The sequence below is a fragment of the Bos grunniens genome, chromosome 9 (assembly GCF_055505025.1).
Source record: "Bos grunniens cultivar Pamir isolate PY7600 chromosome 9, Bosgru_T2T1.0, whole genome shotgun sequence".
NCBI classification, from domain to species: domain Eukaryota; kingdom Metazoa; phylum Chordata; class Mammalia; order Artiodactyla; family Bovidae; genus Bos; species Bos grunniens.
Window position 1 is genome coordinate 94,973,453 of NC_141173.1, and position 21,105 is coordinate 94,994,557.

Here is a 21,105-nt window from a genome sequence, read left to right on the forward strand (position 1 = left end):
TAAACCAAATCTCATCTCCCTTTGAAAACTGCTCACCTAGGCAGTGTTTAAGGGAAATTCTCTGGGCTCTGGGTTCGATCCCATCTCTGCCACCCGGCGCTTCGAGACTTCTGGCAAGTAGCTGCGCGTTCTCTTAAGCCGGATACAACAGTGTCTCGCAGGGTTGTCGTGAAGATTAGATAAGAACGTGTGTCATGCGGAAAGCGCCCCAGCACAGGAAAGGGGCAGCCATCCACACCGTTCCCTTTGTTGGTTTCCATCTCCAACGGAGAGCACCGGCACGCTCTGTACCGCGCCTCTCCCGCCCTCGTTGCGGAGCATGCAGGGATTTGTAGTTTTTTGGTCCCCTAGTTGCGGTTTCTCTCGGAGCAGCGGCGCGAGAGGAAGAACTACACATCCCACTGGGCCGTGAAAGGAAAGTGGGGCGCGGAAAACCGAGCGTCCCCGCCCGGCAGGCTTCGCTCCTGCGGCCCACCGGCTATGCCTGCGGCGGGAGGGCTCAGACCCCGCGGCAAACCTGGGGCCGAGCGCCGGCGCCGATCCGCGGGGACCGCCCGGCTGGGGCGGGAGACCAGAACTGGCCCTGCCACCGTGGGAGCGCGCGGGGGTCAGGGGGAGAGAAATAAAGCGAGCAAATTGTGGGCGCCCATGGGGGAGAAGAAGTGAGAAAGGGCAGGGGAGGCAGCAACCCACGCAGAACCGGCTGCCACCGGGGGCTCGTCCTCCGGAAGGGAGTCGAGGGCCGGAGGGGGACCGAGACCGATTTCGCTGCCCCCTCCTCCCCGTGGAAACCTGGAAACCCGGCTTGGAAGCCGGCGGGGAGGCGGAGATCCCCCCGCCCTCAGCTCCCATCCTGGATTCTGGCCCGCCTTGGCACGCCCCTACCCACCCTGTCGCCCGGGCGCCCCCATCGCCTTCCCGGGCAGCATTAGAGACCCCCCCCCCCCCCCCCGCTTCCCAACACCGCGACCGGACCACGCGCCCCGCCGGGGAGGGTCACGCCTCCGCGCCGGTTCCTCGGGCCCCCGGGACTCGCAAGAATGGGTTTGCGTGTTGCTGCGTAAATGTGTGTCCCCGAGGCGGCTGCGACCGCGGGAATAAACCGGGAGGAGAAGCGGGGAAGCGGACAGAAATCTGTGGGAGAGCGATCAGCGGGTATCCGGCTGGAGCGGCCCTGGGGCGATGGTGGAGGAAGCCCAGTGCCCACCCCTGCCCCGACACTGGCCTCGCCGGGCCCGCTGGTGGGGACCGGGGCGGGGGCGCGGCAGTGCCCGTGCGGACTTCGCGGGGCGAGAAGGAGGGGCCGGAGGAGGAGCCCGGCGGGCGAGGCGCGGGCCACCGCCCACCGGGCGGGGAGGAGAAGGCGGACCCGTTCGGAGCTCGGCGCGCGCGCCGGGGCTCAGCCTTGCAAACAAGTGTCTGTGGCGCTCGCCCCGCGGCCCGGACACAAGCGCTTCGCCGCCCCCCGGCGGCCCTCCTTGTGCCGGGCCTGGCTCCTATGGGGCAGGACCGATCCAGCCAGCCCCTGGGCGCGCAGTCCTCCACCCGCCGCCGCCGCCGCGACCCTCGGGCCGGGCGGCCCCGGCAGCTTCAAGCGGGGGCCGCGGACTCCGCTCGGCTGCCAGGCGCGCCGGCGCGGGGTCGCCGCGCGATCAGCGGCGCCCAGGCTGTCGCCGAGCCCGCTCCCGACAGAATAACGTGCTTGGTTTCCCCACCCACCCCTGGGAGGGGTTGCTGGGGCCGCGAGCGGCCTCCCAGTTTCCATCGCTCTCTCCTGGGGAGGATCCGCCGCCGGGAGGAAGGATTAGAATAAACCTGAACCGCGGCGCAGAAGTGGCTCCCGGGGAAGCCGGCGCCGGGGCCGCCGCCTCGTGTCCCCTCGGGGCGCAGCGCTCGGGGGTCGGCGGGCCGGAGCCCAGGCGCGGCCCGCGGGCCGGGGGCAGCGGGACCGAGCGAGCGGCCGCGCGAGGGGGCGGGCGCGCGGCCCACCGGGGGGCGGCCGGGCAGCCCCCTGCACCCCGCGGGGGCCCCGAGCCCCGGCACGCGGGCTGGACGCGAGCGAGGACCGCCGCCGCGGGCTGCGGGCGAGCCCCGTCCCTCTCGGCAGGGGATCGGGCTATGACAGCTGGGCGCCCCAAAGGGTTAACCTGGGTGTCCTCGGCAAAGTTGTCGCCGAGCCGGGAGCCCGCGTAGGGGCCGCGGCACCAAGGCTCGGGGGGCGGCCGGGCGGCCGGCGGCGGTCGTGGCTCGGCGGGGCCCGCGCGGCCGGGGGGCTGCTGGGGGTGTGCGCCCCCAGCCGGCTGCCCTCGTGGATGCCTCCCGGCGGCGGCGGGCCCATGAAAGACTGCGAGTACAGTCAGATCAGCACCCACAGCTCCTCCCCCATGGAGTCGCCCCACAAGAAGAAGAAAATCGCGGCCCGGAGGAAATGGGAGGTTTTCCCGGGAAGAAACAAGTTCTTCTGCAACGGGAGGATCATGATGGCCCGGCAGACGGGCGTCTTCTACCTGACCCTCGTCCTCATCCTGGTCACTAGCGGACTCTTCTTCGCCTTCGAGTAAGTGGCGGCGAAAGCTTCCCCGACGCCTGCACCCCCTCGATCCCTGACCCTCCCCTCGATACTTTCGTTTTCTAGAAGCCTTATCTGTTGTATATCGTTATATAATACAGACACCCCCCCACCACCACCTTTTTTTTTTTTTTCTTTTCTTTCAAAGGTCTGTTTGCTGGTCCGTCCCCAGAGATAATGTAGCTCTGGCTCGGGCTCTAGAAGTGGAGGACAGGGCAGAGGGGGACACTTGGAAGGTGTATCTGCCTTGTTGCTCCCGAGGGTTGAGTGGCACTTTGGCAGGTGGCTGATTCTTGGCGCTAGCCAGATTCCTGGAGTTTGGGGAATAGCAGTCCAGCCCAGATGTAGCCTTCTGTAGGAAGCGGGAAGGAGGTAGATCCATGGAGGGGATCCACAGAGTTGGCTTCCGTTCCTATTCAAGAGCTGTAAGGGCATCATGTTAAACTCGGCTTCCTAAATCTTCTAAACGTCTTTGCTGAATATCGAGAAATCTTGGTTGGTTGAGGTCTCAGAGTGTAGGCCACCCCATGTGGCCTGGAAGGATAATTTCATTTTTCATTCCCCTTTAGATGTTCACTCTTGGTCAACAGTTTCTGATTTACTATCAGGTTTCTAAACGCTTCACTGTTTTTAAAAAAGTTTCAATAAAAAAATGTTCCAAGCAAACACTTTTCCCACCCCTTCCTGATATTTGCAAACAGGTTAAAAAGGAGACTGTAGGCCTGTTTTCAGGAAGAGTATGACACTGCATGGTAACTTCTGACTCCAGAAACAATACTTGGGGACTTTAGAGCTTTAACTGGAAAAAAAAAAAAAAAGTACATGCATGTCTTCTCTGTTTTCAGGAAAATCAGATTGGCTGGTAGCAACTATCCTCCTGCCAACTAATGAGGGATCTTCTTACTTATTAATAGTATTAGATAAAGTAGTTTAACCACATTCCAGAATCAATTTCAGTTGCTCTTATTGGGTCCAACATTTGCAATGCAACTTCTTATGTAATTCTTGGTATCTGATGTTCAATGAAACTTGTAGCTACTACTCCCCACCACCATTTAAAAAAAAGCAATATATTTATTGGGGGTTCTTTGCTTTTGCTGTATCCTGGTTATTATGGGGCATGATAATGCTTCCTGCTTCTGTTGGGTAGGGTTCATTAAAACTTTCTGTGTGTATTTACTTTTGTCTCTGATAAGTATTAATAGGCTCTGATTTTTTGCCTGATGTTTGATATTCCAAATGCTGTCTCAGTCAGAAATGGGTGACAGTGTAATACTATTCACTTAAAGCCCTCTGGCTCTGAGGGGAAGCATTTTGCAACTGAACATTGAGCCACGATGAACAATTTTAACAGGATTGAGTTAGAACAGGTGAGGAGAGAGAGCTCAGATGTAAGCCTCCGCCTCCCCCAGCCTTTCTTTCAGACAGCCCCTCCATTTCTGACTATGCAAAATGCTCAGGTCTCTCCCAGAGGTTTTAACTTTGGTGCACCTTTGAGACTAGCTGGTGGAGTCTGTCGAGGGGACAGAGGGCTGGAGGGTCAGGGTGTGGAGAGGCTTTCCGAATGACCCGAGAAATGCCCTGTTGTTGCTGCTTCTGTTCTCCTTGCCTTCATCCAGAGTCATCCTCTGGTCCTTACAGACCTGGGCAACTGGAGCGAGGGGCCATAGTTTGCAGCAGAGTCGTAACACATTTCGGCACTGACTTGATAATTCCATATGGCTGAACAGAAACGCCATTCTTCTAATGGCGGCTTTCATTACAGGGGGTCCCCTAGACAGTGTTCACTGTGTTCCTAATGTTAACAAAGTTTTCAGTGGATCTGTATTGCCATCTTTGCTCTTTTTAGTAAGGTTAAGAGTGGAGAAAGTGGATGAACTTTGTGATTGCATTGCACAGCTTCAGCCACAAGTGTGTTACATGTAGAATCATGAATATTTCATCTTCTCTAACACAAATCCCCACAGGATGGTTAGGGGTCCCCTCCAGTTATTACTCACCATCTTTTATTTTCTTCTTTTCACACACTGCTTTTTACTAAACCATCATAAATTCATTTCTACTTCTTCATCTCTCTGTGTGTTTCTTCCAAGAGTTCCCCAAAGTCCTCACTAGCAGGTTGTTAGGGATTTTTTTTTCTGCGTCAGTGTTAATGGATGGCTGTAGGAATAAACATGTGCACTGGGATTTTGTTAGCTACTGTCAGCAGCTTCATTTTTAGATCGGCTCTACGTGTATGTGTATCTTTGGTGTCCATGAGCGTCACTTCAATTAGGTGATTTCAGATTTCAAGGAAAGAAGGCTCATCGCAGCACGAAACCTCGGTTGCGAAAAATCATAGGGCCATTCAAACTATAGAATATTATGCTTTGGCAAGAATATTTGTCCCTGTATTGCTTTTAAGTTCATTACCGTTGGTAATGCCAGAGTGAAATTAATTTGACAGAGTCTCAGAGAACCAATTAGTCACATGCTTGGGAAATGAAATGCCAGTAGACTAACAGAGATCAAGACAGAATGCCAGTTTTGTTTTGCTCATTGTCTGCCCTCCTTCTGCCGTTCCTCAGTTATTTATTGAGCATATACTATGTGGTTGCCTGTTTTGGTGAATTTCATGTCTGGATAACTTTAATATTAGCAGAGTTCCATTTTTAAACATTAGACTCTGTGCTTCTCCATTCTGTCACACGAAGGCAAATATGAAATTTGAAAATAAGACATATAACTTCTAAACTCAGTTTTAGACCTCCTTTTCCTGCAACTCTTCTCCACCCCACCTCTCCTTTCTAACCTTTAGCAGATGGACAGGGAAGTGGACTTCCTGGAATGCAGCAATAGGTATTGATACTGTCTTCAACCCTGGAAGAAAGGCCGGGTAGAATGTTATTCCCAACTTGAAGATGAAGTGACAGAGGCTTGGAAAGCAACTGCCTAAGTCACACACTAATTAGTGGTGGGGCTTCAGGCAGCAAAGCCTGTGACCCTTCTGATGGTCTGGGCTGCTCCTCTTCCGTGTGTAGAATAGTGGTTACAGGTGTGTGTGCATATTGGCCAGACAGATCCCAAGATTCTGCCCAGAAGTATGACCCTAGACACATAATTTGACTCTCCTAAGCCTTAGTTTCCCAGTCTGTTAAATGGGATTAATAATATCGACCGTTAAATGTTGTGAAGATTAAAAGAAGTATATTTAGTACAGCATCTGATATGTACCATCTACTCATTAGATGGTACCTATTATTAGAGAAGGGCTTCCCAGGTGACATTAGTGGTAAAGAACCCACCTGCCAATTCAGGAGACGTAAGAGATGTTGGTTTGATCCCTGGGGAAGATCCCCTGGAGGAAGACATGGCAATCCACTCCAGTATTCTTGCCTGGAGAATCCCATGGACAGAGGATCCTGGTGGGCTACAGTCCATAGATTCAGAAAGAGTCTGACATGACTGAAGCAACTTAGCATGCATTATTAGAGCAATAGCCTCCCAGGGACACTGGTCCCCCTTTCTGAGAACCTGTGAAGGAAGGAGTATAGGGGTTATGAAGCAAGCATGACAAGGATAGCATATTAGGGCTGAAAAAAATGTGGAACCATGCAGCCTGCGGTTGAAACAGAGGAGCAGCTTTGCCCCCGCCCCTTTTATCCAGACCCTGAGCAAGAACAGGGGAAACCTCCAAGAAGCAGGGACTGGATTTCATTTCCATTTTTGGAGCTACCATCTCAGAATGGAGAAGACAGAAAGAAAGCAACTAGAAGTCCACCTAAAGCAGCTCTCCAGTCTTTGCCAGTTAGGGCAGGGCTGTTTACCTTTGGGCATCTTTTATCTGACTTATAGAGGGCTGGTCCAAAGTGACAGCATTCCATGGGTGTTTAAGAGGGAAGGGAAGAGGTTGGTTGCAGTGCTATTGAGATGTCTCTCTATTCCTTGCACTTATTGAGGGCTGGCTCATTAGAGACTCTCTGCAGCGTCCTCAGACTCACACCCCCAGAATAGTCATTTGAAAAGATCAGTGAACATTATCAATTTCTTTCTCTCTGACATACACACACAGAGCCCACTTTAGAGTTGAAAATTTGAAGGGAAAAAAAGCAAAAGTCTTTGGTCCTAAAGTATTGACCTTTCATAGTCTCTTGATCACCAGGGCAGAAAGGAGGAGATGAACTGGGGTGCACATGATGTTCTTGTTTCCAGGAGCACCCCTTGAAGCCAGGGGAGCAATGCTCAGATCTTGGAGCTGACCGTCCCCTGCTCCTGTGCTGTCACCACGGACAGTTTGGAGATGTTACTAGAGCTGAAGCTGAGGTTGCGTTAGCGTTCTTAAATTTCTCCTCACTGAGAAGTCCGTTGTTGATTCTTTAAAAAAAAGTCATGTTTTCTTCTCTCTTGTCGTCCCCTTGCCTTCCTTCCCTTCGTTACTTCCTCTTCCTCCTTCTCCTCCTTTTTTTCTTTCTTTGGCTCCTCCCCTCTGAAATAACTGGTAAATAATTGGTAGTCATTGGAACTGGAGTCCTGTTTGCCTTGAAGATGGAACAAGAGACTGTCCCCCATAAACAAAAGTGTGATTTCCAATAATAATGTCTCCCTTTTAGATTGGAAATCCTTTATTATCTAGTAGAGGGTACTGCCTTATAATATCTAAAGATAACCCATTCATTATGCGTGATTAACACGTGGAGAAGGAAATGGCAACGCGCTCCAGTACTGTTGCCTGGAGAATCCCATGGACGGAGGAGCCTGGCGGGCCATGGTCCATGGGGTCGCAGAGAGTCGGACACGACTGAAGTGACTGAGCACGCACGCGACACATAAATTCCGTGGGTATAGGGACTCTGTCTTGTTCACTCGTACTCCCCCAGAATTTATAGTAGCACCTTGTGCATAGCAGGCTCTCAGTAAATATTTATCATTTAATGAAATAATGGTAAAATTGAAACACACTGAAAAACAACTTCTGTGTGCTTTGGTTTTTCATTTTGTAAAGTTGGGAACTTTAATAAAATGTAGAATTAATAATATCTTATAGAACATTTGCCTCAGAAACATTGATTATAATGTAATTCAGAATCAAATATCATCCTTTTTCAAATGCATCAGTTGAAACAGAAGAAATCAAAGATTTTCTTGGTTACTTAGAAACTAATGACAGAGTTGGGATGTTCTCTTCACTAACCAAGATTTCTATTTTTTTTTTCTGTAGGTTTTAACTTAACACTTTAAACAAACAAAGCACTCTGTGATATATATGAAGGTTACCCAACAACCAGCAGCACCTAGAATGATTTTACGTTTTACAGGGTCTTGACTTTGGATACTTGAATTTATATAATAGGATTCTTAAGAATTCTATCGCCTCCTTATATTTCACTGTTTTCTCTTAGCTAGTGACACCACGTTATGCAAAAAGGACTCCTGTAGGTTCCTATGATAGGGTGATGATCGTCAGTTATTTAATGGGCTGTATCTACATGCATGCTTGCTTGCTCAGTTGTGAACGACTCCTGTGACCCCGTGGACGGTAGCCCACCAGGCTCCTCTGTCCATGGGATTCTCCAGGCAAGAATACTGGAGTGGGTTGTTGTTTTCCTCCTTCAGGAGATCTTCCCAACCCAGGGATCAAACCCACGGCATCTCCTGTGTCTCCTGCATTGCAAGTGGATCCTTTACTCCGCTGAGCCATCAGGGAATCCTGTGTCTACATAACCTGGAGACTTTTCTTTTGCAGTACAATGCTGCTCATAATTTATTCAAAGCAGAGTTATTATTTCTTAGCAAGGGAACTTAAATTCAGGGTTTCAAGGAAATGTGCTCCTTGTTTTGTAGATGAGGTTGTTAGGAAAGGGAAAATGGTGGTGGTCAATAGATGCTTATTGTCTTCCCAGTGGCTCAGTGGTAAAGAATCCACCTGGCAATGCAGGAGACACAGGAGGTTCGGGTTCGATCCCTGGGTCAGGAAGATGCACTGGAGGAAGAAATGGCAACCCATTCCAGAATTCTTGCCTGGAAAATCCTATGGACAGAGGAGCCTCGTGGGTTATAGTTCATCGCATTACAAAGGGTTGGACATGACTGAGCCCGAAATCAATAGATGCTTTAATTAGATACACCCAGAAATTTGAATCTGATAAAATGTCAGTTGGTTCAAGTAAGAGCTGGGGACCTTCTTAATGCTTTTATTTAGTTCTTCACTAAATATAAAAGTTGGTCCCAATTCAAACTAATTTTTATAAACTGGATGATCTTTCTTCTGTTTACCCCCTGTTTAAAAAATGTAGTATTAGATTGATACAGAAGATTGTATGTAACACACCTGCAAATTTGAAATAAAATATTATAAAGAGCACCCATGAAACTGCCACTCACTCAAGAACCACATTAATATCAGGGCTTCTGAGTATTACATCCTCTGGGTTTCAGCCCAGGGCCATAAATTCCCTGAGGTCATCAGTACCTGAGCTAGTCATTATTAATGCCTTGCCTTTTTACCCTCAAGCTTGTTGAATGTATGCATTCCCCAATAATAGATTGTTTCAGTTCAGTTCAGTTCAGTTCAGTCGCTCAGTCGTGTCCGACTCTTTGTGACCCCATGAATTGCAGCACATCAGGCCTCCCTGTCCATCACCAACTCCCGGAGTTCACCCAGACCCACGTCCATCGAGTCAGTGATGCCATCCAGCCATCTCATCCTCTGTCGTCCCCTTCTCCTCCTGCCCCCAATCCCTCCCAGCATCAGAGTCTTTTCCAATGAGTCAACTCTTCGCATGAGGTGGCCAAAGTACTGGAGTTTCAGCTTTAGCATCATTCCTTCCAAATAACACCGAGGACTGATTTCCTTTAGGATGGACTGGTTGGATCTCCTTGCAGTCCAAGGGACTCTCAAGAGTCTTCTCCAACACCACAGGTCAAAAGCATCAATTCTTCAGCGCTCAGCTTTCTTCACAGTCCAACTCTCACATCCATACATGACTACTGGAAAAACCATAGCCTTGACTAGACGGACTTTGTTGGCAAAGTAATGTCTCTGCTTTTGAATATGCTCCCTAGGTTGGTCATAACTTTACTTCCAAGGAGTAAGCGTGTTTTAATTTCATGGCTGCAGTCACCATCTGCAGTGATTTTGGAGCCCCAAAAAATAAAGTCTGACTGTTTCCACTGTTTCCCCATTTATTTCCCATGAAGTGATGGGACCAGATGCCATGATCTTCATTTTCTGAATGTTGAGCTTTAAGCCATCTTTTTCACTCTCCTCTTTCACCTTCATCAAGAGGCTTTTTAGTTCCTCTTCACTTTCTGCCATAAGGGTGGTGTCATCTGCATATCTGAGGTTATTGATATTTCTCCCGGCAATCTTGATTCCAGCTTGTGCTTCTTCCAGCCCAGCGTTTCTCATGATGTACTCTGCATATAAGTTAAATAAGCAGGGTGACAATATACAGTCATGACGTACTCCTTTTCCTATTTGGAACCAGTCTGTTGTTCCATGTCCAGTTCTAACTGTTGCTTCCTGACCTGCATTTAGTTTGGCTTATTTTTCTATATAAAAATTTTGAAGGGACTCCCCTGGTGGTCTGGTGGCTAAGGCTCCATGGTCCCAATGCAGGGGGCTCAGGTTCAGTCTCTGAATAGGGAACTAGATTTGCATGTTGCAACTTAGAGTTAGCCTGCTACAACTAAAGATCCTGAATGCTGCAACTAAGACCTGGCACAGCCAAATAAATAAACATAAATATTTAAAAATGCATATTAATAAAATTTTCTTATATATAGAAAAGTAATGAAAATCTTTTATTTAAAAAAACTCTCCCTCCCTCCTCTCTCCTTCCCTTTTCTGACCTGTTGAAGAGTAAGTTTCAGATGTCATGCTCTTTATATCCATATTTTTCTGCATGTAATTCTTACAAGAAAGGATATTCTCTTATACACACACAGTATTAGTATCCATTTCAGGAAATTTAATATGGGTACGATAGTCTCATTCAAACTTTGCCTCTATCCTAGGACCAGTGGTTAAAGTTTATCATCGTGATATTTGTTTTCTATTTATCTGTTTTTTTCTCTTTTCTTCCTTCTTGCCTCCTTTTAGATGAATTGCCTATTTTTAGCATTCTATTTTATTTCCTTTAAAAAATGTGGGCTATATTTCTTTGTATTTTTTTTAATTGTTGTTTGAGAAATTAGAATATGCATCTTTACTCTTTAATAGTCTGCCTCCAAATAGTAATGTTGAACTTCAAAACTAATATGAGAAACTTATTATAGTTCCACTTCTTTCACCCTATGACTCTTATTCTCATATAGTTTATATCTGTGTATGATACAAACCCAATAATGTGATTATTTAAAAGTGGTCAGTAGTATTTAAAAGAAACATAAATGTAAATACATATATATATATAAAATGAATAGACTTTAAAACAAAACCTGTACACGTATATACAATCTAAAAGACACATACACTTGTACATATATGAAAAAGCGATAATTTTAAGTAGAATTTTGTATTTATTCTCACATATGTACCATTTCTGGTACTGTTTATTTCTTTAAATGCATTATTTTTCTTGGGCCAAAGCGCATTTTAGCAGTTCTTGTGTGCAGGTCTGCTGGTGACAAGTTCTCTTAGCTTTTGTTTTGATGGTGGTTCTGCCTTCATTTTGAAAGGATGTTTTCACTGGATGTAGAATTCTAGTTTGACAGTTTCTTTTTTTCCTACCAGGACTTTGAAGATGTTAGCCCATTGTCTTCTGGCCTCTTTAATTTCTAAGATAAGTTAGTTTTTATATTTTCTATTTCCCCCTGTATGTAATGGGTGATTTTTTTTTTTCCAGCTGACTTTCTTTTTTCTTTTTTCAACAGTTGAATGAAGACATACTGAGGTGTGGTTTTTCTTATAGGGATCCTGCTTTAGATTTACTAAAGTTTCTTGGATCTGTAGATTGATATCTTGAAGTTTTGGTAACTTTCCGTCCATTGTTTCTTCAAAAATTTTTTGTCCTATTCTCTCTCCTTGCCTGGATCTTCGTTAATTTATGCATGATACCATATTATATAGTCCCATACATCTTGGATTTTTATAATTGTTTTACTTTTTTTTTCTCTTTGTGTTTCAGTTTGAATAATTCCTGCTGGTCTGTCTTCAAGTTTACTGATGTTTTTCTCTGCTGTGTCCTGTCTATGATGAGCCCTCTTTGATACCTTACTTTTTGTTCTGAGCATTCCTGTGTTTGAAAAACTAGTTTTTAAACACGAGTTAAGAAGAACAGTTTCCATTCTTCTGCTAAAAATTTCTGTTTGTGTCCATAATTTCTACTGGATCCTTTAACACATTTTTTGTTTTTTGGTAGTTATTTTAGAGTCCTTGCCTTACGATGCAGTATATCATCTCTGGATCCACTTCTTTTGGCTGTTTCTTCTCTTGACTGGGGCTTACAGTTTCTCCCTTCTTTGTGTTCCTCATAATTTTTGATTGCATGCTAGATATTGTGTGTAAAAGAATTGCAGAGGCTTCAGTAACTTAAAAGGGCATGGACTTCTTTCAGGCCAGCAGTGTGTGGGCTGAGTCAGTCTCATTTGTAATTGAAATGGGTGTGACCTTTGGTGAAGCTTTAGTTACATTCATGTAATCACTGACTTCAGATATTTTGAGGGAAGAATAAGAACTTTCCCTTTAGCAGGGACTGGGATCTGAATCCTGATAAAAACTCTTAATGCTCCACAGCTCAGCACCAGCTTACTGAGCTGTGGGAGATTTGTTTTTCAGGCAAAATGCCAGCTTTTTGGGTTACTGGAGAGCTTTCTTTGTAGTCCTGTCCCTGCGTCTGTACCTAGGACATCTCTTTCTGCCCAGCTGTTTGCTCTCAGCTTTTGAGTGGCTGCTACAGTGCCCTGGGTAAAGGTGTGAAGTGCCTGAGAGAAATTCTTCTCATTTTTCTACGCTCTGACCCCTGCCCTATCCTTGGGAAAGGTCCCATAAGTGTCAGGGCAGATCTTTCTTAAGTGTCCTGCCCCATCCCAAGCTTTTGGTGTAGTCTTGCCTGTATTTGGTGATGATCCACAGGGAAGAGTTGGCTGGTGGTACAGACCTACTCTGTGGCTGAGTCTCCTTGGAATTCGAATCCATATAGCAGTCCACATGTGGCCATTAGCCTGGTTAAAATTTTGCTAGTTTTTCCTTAACTCCTGTTTATGGTGGATTCCTGTTCTCCCTGCCATTTGGTAGGAATGAAAGCTACTCTTGGCCTTTTTTTCCTTTGGGGATGGGCTTGACACATTTATACTTCTTTGCATCCTCAGCTCCCTGATATATTTTAAAAACTGTGCTTTTGTAGCTAATCTGGCTTACTCTCATTGACAGAGTGGGAGTGATTGCTCTTACAACTTTCAACTTGTGATTTTTTTTTTTAACTTAATGTTGTGTTTCTCAGATTCATTTATGTTGTTGTACATCTATGTAATTAGTTTTTATTGCTTAAATATTTGGTTTGTATACATATGCTCAATTTATTCATCATACTCTTTCTAATATTTCTTTGACTTCTCACTGGTTCTTGGCATTTACTTTCACTTTATAGAATATGCAAGACTGCCTCCGCATAGGCTTTGATTTCTTCTGAAGGGTGTCCTGGCACTGCCTGTGATATCTAGACCCAAATGTTTAGGTCTGGGTAACAGAGAGTTTAGCATGGGATGCATTCTGTTATGCTTCTACATGATGATATTAATAAAATATTTATAAAAGTGATAAATCATGACTATCAATTAACCATTGAAGTTGTATACAATTAAGAGCAAGGTTTAAAGAAATATACATCCTTACTATTTGACCTAAGTAGTGCAGTGGTAAAGAATCTGCCTGCTAATGCAGGAGACACAAAAGAGGTGGGTTCAATCCCTGGGCTGGGAAGATCCCCTATTGTAGGAGATGGCTACCCAGTATTTTTGCCTAGAAAATTCCATGGACAGAGGAGCCTGGTGGGCTGCAGTCCATGGGGTTGCAAAGAGTCAGATATGATTGAGTATACAGGTATATGATGAGTGAGGTACTTTATCACAGATTTTATCTTCATCATCATAGTTTGATGCTAGTTTTTAATAGATTTCAAGAGAAAGCTTTAGGTTTTCCCCCCTCATTTACAACACTCTAGGTTTGGAAGCTCTTCCCTGATCTCATGCCTGACTTAGACACAGCCCCTCAGAGGACTTGTAGTTAAGATTCTGTTATTGACCTCTTCTCATGTAGCTGCTTTTCTTTGACAGTCCTGATAGAAGGATTTCTGACTGAACCTGCCAGCCCTCCCTGCTCTTATAGACTCTTTGGTCTCCCTGCTCTACTTGAAAGAGAAAAGTCTTTTCCCCTTTCGTGATCGGCCCAGAATGAAGGGAAACGTGATGGCTGTGTGTGTGTGTGTGTGTGTGTGTGTGTCTCCTTTTCTCTGGACTCCATTTCTCCAGGCGGTAGAGGTTGTCCTCTCCTTCATTTAGGCTTGTTTTGATCCCTTCCTCCTTTACCCTTCCTCTGAGAGCTGTCCTGCCATTCAAATGGACTTCCCCGTCCCCTAGAGAGTTTGGAAGTCGACTTGCTTTCAAGGGAGACTGTTTTATTTTAGAACATTTTAAACATGTTTGACCAGAACCAACTATTAAGAAATGTGAATTTCCATACATCTTCAAACTGGGCTTTCAGAACTTCTGACTTCAGAGGCCAACTGCCTGGTCTTTCTTCTGAGAACCATCAGAAGGTGACCAGGCTGGGTAGGGTGGCTGATAGAGGAGGGTGTAGCCAACGGTCTCGGGGGCTGGGGATGTGGTCTGCCTGGAGATAGTCTTATCAGTGGGGGAGTGGCTGGCTGTCCCTCTCATTTGGGAAAGAGCTTAAGCTTTAGAGTCTGCTCTCTTTTGGTAGCTTTCAGGTGCTTCTGATGAAAACAGAGGAATAGCTTATTTTAACACAAAACACTGGAGTCTGTGAGAGGCGTTAGTTCCACTTGCTGTGATGGAAAATTACTGCGTCTCCTTGTACAGATAGCAGAAATAGGTTGGGTCCCCACAGTGTGTGTTCCTGGCTATTTCCTTGACAAAATCCAGTGTCCTTCCTCCCCGCGCCACCCTCCCCCCTCCCCCACCGGCCAGTTTTTCTTTTTCTTTTTCTCTCAGTGGTATAAGAGTGTGTGACTATTTTTTTTTTCTCTCTCTCCTTTTTTTTTAAAAAAAAAACTTTTATTTATTTATTTTTGGCTGGGCTGGGTCTGCATGCTGCGTGGGCTTTGCTCTAACTGCGGTACGTGGGTTTCCCATTGCAGCAGTTCTCTTACTGTGAAGCACAGGCGTGTCTCGGGCGTGCAGGCTTCAGCAGTTGCAGCTCCTGGACTCTGGAGAGCAGCCTCAATAGTTATGGCGTGAGGGCTCCGTTGGCATGTGGCATCTTCCCGGATCAGGTATTGAATCCGTGTCTCCCGCATTGGCAGGCGAATTCTTTACCACTGAGCCACCAGGGAAGCCCAGTGATCTGATCTTTCAGCTTATATAATCAATGGCACTTGTTGTCTTGAATGGTACTGTTTTGGGGTTTTTAATGCTGTGAATTTCCCATCCATCCCTTCTTGATGGCAGATAAGGGCATACTTGAACATATAAGCCAAAGTGAGGTTAAATTCTGCAGCTCTATATAGTCTGTTGGTCTTTCTACCCAGGGAGAAGAATTCTGTACTCAGGTTGTCTCACACCTATCAACTTGATATAAATTTCCCTGCTCCTTTTTAAGATAGTGAGCCATGCAAATTAAACTCCAGAATGGTCCCAACACACACATTCAAATGATGATTTCTACTCTGTTCAGGAGAGCTGCTGAGTTCATGTTTATGTACCTATTCCATTAGCTTTAAGCATATTTTGCATAGAATATTTCAAAAGGTATGCTCTTGTCTTTTAAAAAATAAATAGATACTGAAAGACAACTCTGTCACAAAATTATTATTTAGTCAGGATTAACACTGAGTAACATTGTGTAACAAGAACCTTTTTGGCTCAAAATAAAAAAATGGTAAAAACTATTACTTAGAATTATTAATTATGCCTTTATGGAAATAGGAAGCTATTATATTATATATTTATATATATATATTTTTTAATGTGGGCCATTTTTAAAGTTTTTATTGAATTTGTCACAATATTGCTTCTGTTGTTTATGTTCTGGTTTTTTGACCTTGAAGCATGTGGGACCTTACCTCCTCCACCAAGCGACTGAAAATACCCCCCCTGCATTCTATTTTCATTTAGAAGTTGAAGTGACAGCCAAACAGAGTCCCACTCATTTATAACTAAACTCTTCCGCCTCTTGGCTGTGGATAGTTAGGATTGATCGATCGGGCTAATGTCGTCTCCTAGAACGTGAGAATAATATTCTCCTTTCTAAAGAAGGTGTGAAGTTGTTGATTTTAGACTGTTGTATGGGTTTGTTCCTGCCACCCAGTGTTGACCCTAGTTATTTTCAAGAAAAATACGAAACGTTCCTGAGTGGGAGCCTGAATCAGCACACAGGGGAAAGCTGCAGCTTGGAAACAAGTGAAGACGCCTTTTCCTTTCTCCTGAGTCTCTCTTTCTCCCATATGAGTTTTCTCTTGCTGTCGCAGCAAATCACCAGACACTCAGTGGCTTAAAATGACCCAGATTTATTATCCAACAATTTTGTAGGTTAGGAGTCCAACACGGGTCCCCCTGGACTGAAGCCTAAGTGTCCGCAGGGCATTCTCTTCTGGAAGTCCTTGGGTGGTGTCCACGCTGGCGCCTTTTCCAGCTTCTGAAGCTAATGTGCAAGCCCCTCTCTGCCTGTAGAGCCATCAGTGTCCCCTCTCTGGCTGCTTTCCTTCTGTAATCACACCTCCCTCTGACCACAGCCAGGAAAGGCCCTCCACTCTTACGAGCAGACTTCCCTGGTTGTCCAGTGGCTGAGTCTCCGTGCTCCCAATGCAGGAGACCTGGCTTTGATCCCTGGTCCGGTAACTAGAGCTCACGTGCTGCAACTAAAAGATCCCCCATACCACAGTAAAGATCTGATACAGCCAATTAATTAATTAATTAATAATAAAAAGAAGAACTCATGTGATTAGATTGGGCCCATACCCAGTATAATGCCCCAACTCAAAGCCTTTAATCACAGCAGCAGTCTCTTTGGTGATGTTAGGTAACACATTCACAAGTACCAGGGTTAAGACTTGAAGGTCTTTGCTGCTGCTGCTGCCAGGTCGCTTCAGTCGTGTCCGACTCTGTGTGACCCCACGGACTGCAGCCTACCAGGCTTCTCCGTCCATGGGATTCTCTAGGCAAGGTCTTTGGGTGGCTGTAATTCTGTCTGCTACACCCCCAACCCTTATCATTTCCATATTAAACTGGGCTTGAAATGCTGAAGACTTTTATACAGCCTCAAAGAAGGGCTTGTTAATTAGACATCATAAAATGGGTACACAAAGTGGGCCCCTTGATTATTTGCAGAATTCCACAGAATTCCAAATGAGATGAGGCAGAGTATCTCAGGGACGGACTGAAATTGACTCACCTGGTTAACATCACAGGTAGGGTCCCCAGGGAAGCCGACTCTAGGACAGATTTGCCTGTAGAGCATTTAGCAGGGAGCACTCTCGGATCAGCACCTGTAAGGGGGCAAAGGGAGCTGCACCGGGTAGACAAAGTCACTGTCCAGTCTGTGGCCCATCTTTCTGGCCGAGGGAACAGACTTTTATACCCCTGCATTGAAGGCAGGAGGAGAAGGGGACGGCAGAGGATGAGATGGTGGGATGGCATCACTGACTCAATGGACATGAGTTTGAGCAAACTCTGGGAGATAGTGAAGGACAGGGAAGCCTGGCCTGCTGCAGTCCATGGGGTCTCAAAGAGTTGGACACGACTGAGTGACTGAACAACAACAATTAACCAGTGTTAGATGTTGACTGCCCCAGGAAGGGGACACGACCTCCGGTGGTTTCTGAGATAGACTGTCTTGAAGCTGGCATATGCCAACATCCCCAGCAGCTGGGGGCGTGGGTGCTTCTTTCCTGAAAGAATAGGTGGTGGGGTGGGAGCGGGAGGGGAGGACGATTATCTGTCTGCCTGATGACAGCATCCACTACAGTTAGGCACAACTGAGTCCTGCAGGTAGCTCAGCCGCCCGGAGGGATGACCCAGGCTTTGTGGACAAACCAGCCGCAGGGAGAAAGAGGGAATCCAGCCTAATAGGCGGAGAAGGCGGTGGCAACCCGCTCCAGTACTCTTGCCTGGAAAATCCCATGGACAGAGGAGCCTGGTAGGCTGCAGTCCATGGGGTCGCTAAGAGTTGGACACAACTGAGCGACTTCACTTTCACTTTTCACTTTCATGCACTGGGGAAGGAAATGGCAATCCACTCCAGTGTTCTTGCCTGGAGAATCCCAGGGATGGGGAGCCTGGTGGGCTGCCGTCTATTGGGTTGCACAGAGTCAGACAGAACTGAAGTGACTTAGCAGCAGCAGCAGCCCAACAGGCAGCAGGCAGGATCAGGGTGGCCCAGAGATTCAATCTTGTTTGGAGACAGAGAGGTGTGTCAGTGGAGGGCAGGGTCTTGGGCTCAAAGGCTGAGGTTCAGTGAGAAGTTTGATGCCCGGGGGGCTGGATGGGGCTCTAAGTGCCAGGAGAGGCTCTTGTTCTTGAGGATTTGAGAACAGAGAACCTGACACGACCAAGGTGGGGATGTGTTTCTAGGACTGGACATGGTGTCAGAGTAGAGTCGCAGCCTCCTGGCAGAGGGAAGCGCCCCCAAAGGCGGGGCTTCTCTGGGTTTGCGTCTAAGGGCCAGCCTGGGTTTGGGGATAGAAAAGAGTAATGATGCTAGAAACCAGGCTGAACTTATAACTCAGTTTCTTTCTGCGTGCATCAAAGACCTGTCTCCCCCAAAGAAGATTTTTAAGTATTCCATTGTTTTCCTCCCCTCGGTCTACCTAAGACAGGATAATGGAAGTAATTAGTGATGCTCTAGAAAAAGACTGGGAAGAAGTACTGTCTGTTCTGAGTCAGGAAGACTGGAATTATTTTATAGGAACACAGTACATTGTATCCAGTGAAACTATTTCTTCTTTAGAACAAATATCGCCATTCTTATTTATTTTCCATTTTTTTTCTATTTGTTTAGAGAAAGGCATTTTGTAGTTAGAGTGATTCCATTGTCAATAAGGCCGCTGTTTGCATCTCCATGGACCAGCACAAGGGAAGAGAGGCAAAGCTTTGCCTGTGTATCTGTGTGATTAACATAAAGTTTGACAAATAGCCTGCTCACTTTCTCAGTATCCACAGGTTAATTCAGGCTCCAGAGAAAAAAATGGCTTTACTTGAAGTGTCTGGTCTAATACACTGATCAACATAATGACACTTAAGGAATCTGTATGATTTTCTGGAGAGAGCCTTGTCCTGGAGAGTGGTGGGGCGGAGCCCGACACAGCACAGCCCTGCAGGCCTCCCTGGGCTCCCCAGCTCCTTGTCTTCTGTTCTGCTGCCCCCCGCCGTGCGCCCACCCACCGCGGTGGTGGGGGTGGGGGCCTGAGTGTTCCCTCTGCACCCAACATTCCAAACTGCGGCTTTTTCAGTCTTTAGGAGGGTGACTTACACCGAACACTACATCCCTGATATCCAGGACACAGTCCCAAGAAGAGATGAAAATTGTACAAAGCTGCCCTTCTCTAACCGTGCACAGGGAGCCTTATTCTATTCTACCCTATTGTTTTATTCTAGGATATTTCACATAAAAATGCCTCTTGACCCACTGAATAGATTTCATGACCCATAGCCTAGCACCCTCCACATGCTGTCCCCAGGCCTCCTGTCTTCACCCCCCACTGTACTCTCCATCTGACCTCCTCCCACTTGCAACCTTGTCCGGGTGAGGCCACCCGCAACCCATCTTTCCTGCTCTTACTCCTGCCCACGTGCCTCCCCAGGCCTTCCCGACGCCCCGGATGGTGATTCTTCCCGAGTGTCTGGCAGACAAGGTGCTCCCTTCCTCTCCGAGGACCGTGGGCTGGATGAGCACTCAACCTGGCCCGATGGCAGTCCCTCTGTTCCCGTGCCTCTGGACTGCTGGGAGGCACAGGCAGGCACCAAGTCAGTGCCTCCGGAGCTGCATGAAAACGATAATGTCCTTGGGTGACGGGCCAGCTGAAACCTGCCTTTCCAAGGTTCTGACATCTGTTTCCAGGTTCCCATCCAGGCGTGGAGTGTTGGCGTCAAACGCCTTCATTATTGATGTGTCAGATGGTGAAGACTTTCTGCAAGAGGCATTGCAGGAACACCAATAACCCAGCATTTAGACGTAGAGGTCAAAGATAGAAAGCTGGTGTTTCAAGTAATGGACTTCTAAAAACTATTTTTAGAAGCACAGAAATATGTAAACACAAGTAGTTATCAAAATAATGCTTTTCCCATGATTCATGTTGACTCTGGTCAATCTGTTGGCAAACCGTGTTCTAGAATTTTACTCGCTGCATCTGGGAATCCTTTTCTTTTACTTCTGATTTTGTAATAGTAGAATAGTTTTTTTTTTTTTTAATCTCCCCATTTTGCAGATGAGAAAACTAAGGCCTGGGAGACTAGATGACTCATTCAAGGTAACACAGAGGCCTAACAGCAGAGGCAGGGTGAGAATGTATGTCTTCTGATTGCCAACCTAGGCCTCCCCTGCCCATCATCCCTTCTTGAGGTAAGGGAGGTAGTGAGAGGAAGTGTGATTTTTCTCCATCCTTGTAACTGTCAACAGATCTTGTCTTCAAGATGAAATCCTTTTGAAAATTAAAAAAAACCAATTTTTTTCATGTGGACCATTTTTTAAAGTCTTTATTTAATTTATTACAATATCGCTGGTGTTTTTGGCTATGAGGCATGTGGGAATCTTAGCTCCCTGACTGGGGTGCGAACCCGCACTCCCTGCGTTGGAAGGAGAAGTCTTAACCACTGGATCGCCAGTGAAGTCCTGAAAATTTCTTGCTTTAAGCTTGTATTTCTTCCTTGGGAAAAGTGATGAGTGAGCCGCTATTTCATCCCTCATTCTCAGACTGGTACATACTATTGCATTCTGAACTGTATCTGTTGCATTTCACGATAAAGAATTACGTTCATCTTCACCTGAGTTCATAGAGTTGGCTGTATTTTATAGCACCTGCTTTCATTAAAGTCTAAGCACATGCAAGAAAATGCAAATACAGTTCCTAATAAGCGCTCTTGGATGGGAGAGGGGTTTTTAACAAAATTTCTTTGTCTTGTCCCTTCCAGCAAATACCATTTTGCTGTTTCACCATCTATGATGAAAGTAAATAACCTTCTAGGTAATGAACAAAAGACTACATTTTGTGAAACTTGTGGTCATTTAATTGGATTAGAATGAAATAGTCACCGGTGTTCCTTTATTTTTTTCTTCCATTTTTTAAAACCTTATCAGCCTGTGAAGGAAATGGCAACCCACTCCAGTATTCTTGCCTGGAGAATCCTGTGGACAGAGGAACTGTAGGGTCGCACAGAGTGGGACA

At 46.4% G+C, this 21,105-nt stretch overlaps 1 protein-coding gene across 4 annotated transcripts in view; it reads left to right on the forward strand.

Annotated features, from left to right (window-relative positions):
• The first annotated feature begins 1,500 nt into the window (after positions 1 to 1,500).
• ZDHHC14 (zDHHC palmitoyltransferase 14) overlaps positions 1,501 to 21,105 on the forward strand; it is a 293,107-nt gene continuing 273,502 nt past the window's right edge. For all 4 annotated transcript variants that reach the window (XM_086318536.1, XM_086318539.1, XM_086318537.1 and 1 more), the window contains exon 1: positions 1,501 to 2,557. In XM_086318536.1, coding sequence (XP_086174662.1) covers positions 2,313 to 2,557 — 245 coding nt within the window. In that variant the 5' untranslated portion in view covers positions 1,501 to 2,312. The remainder of the gene's footprint in view (positions 2,558 to 21,105) is intronic.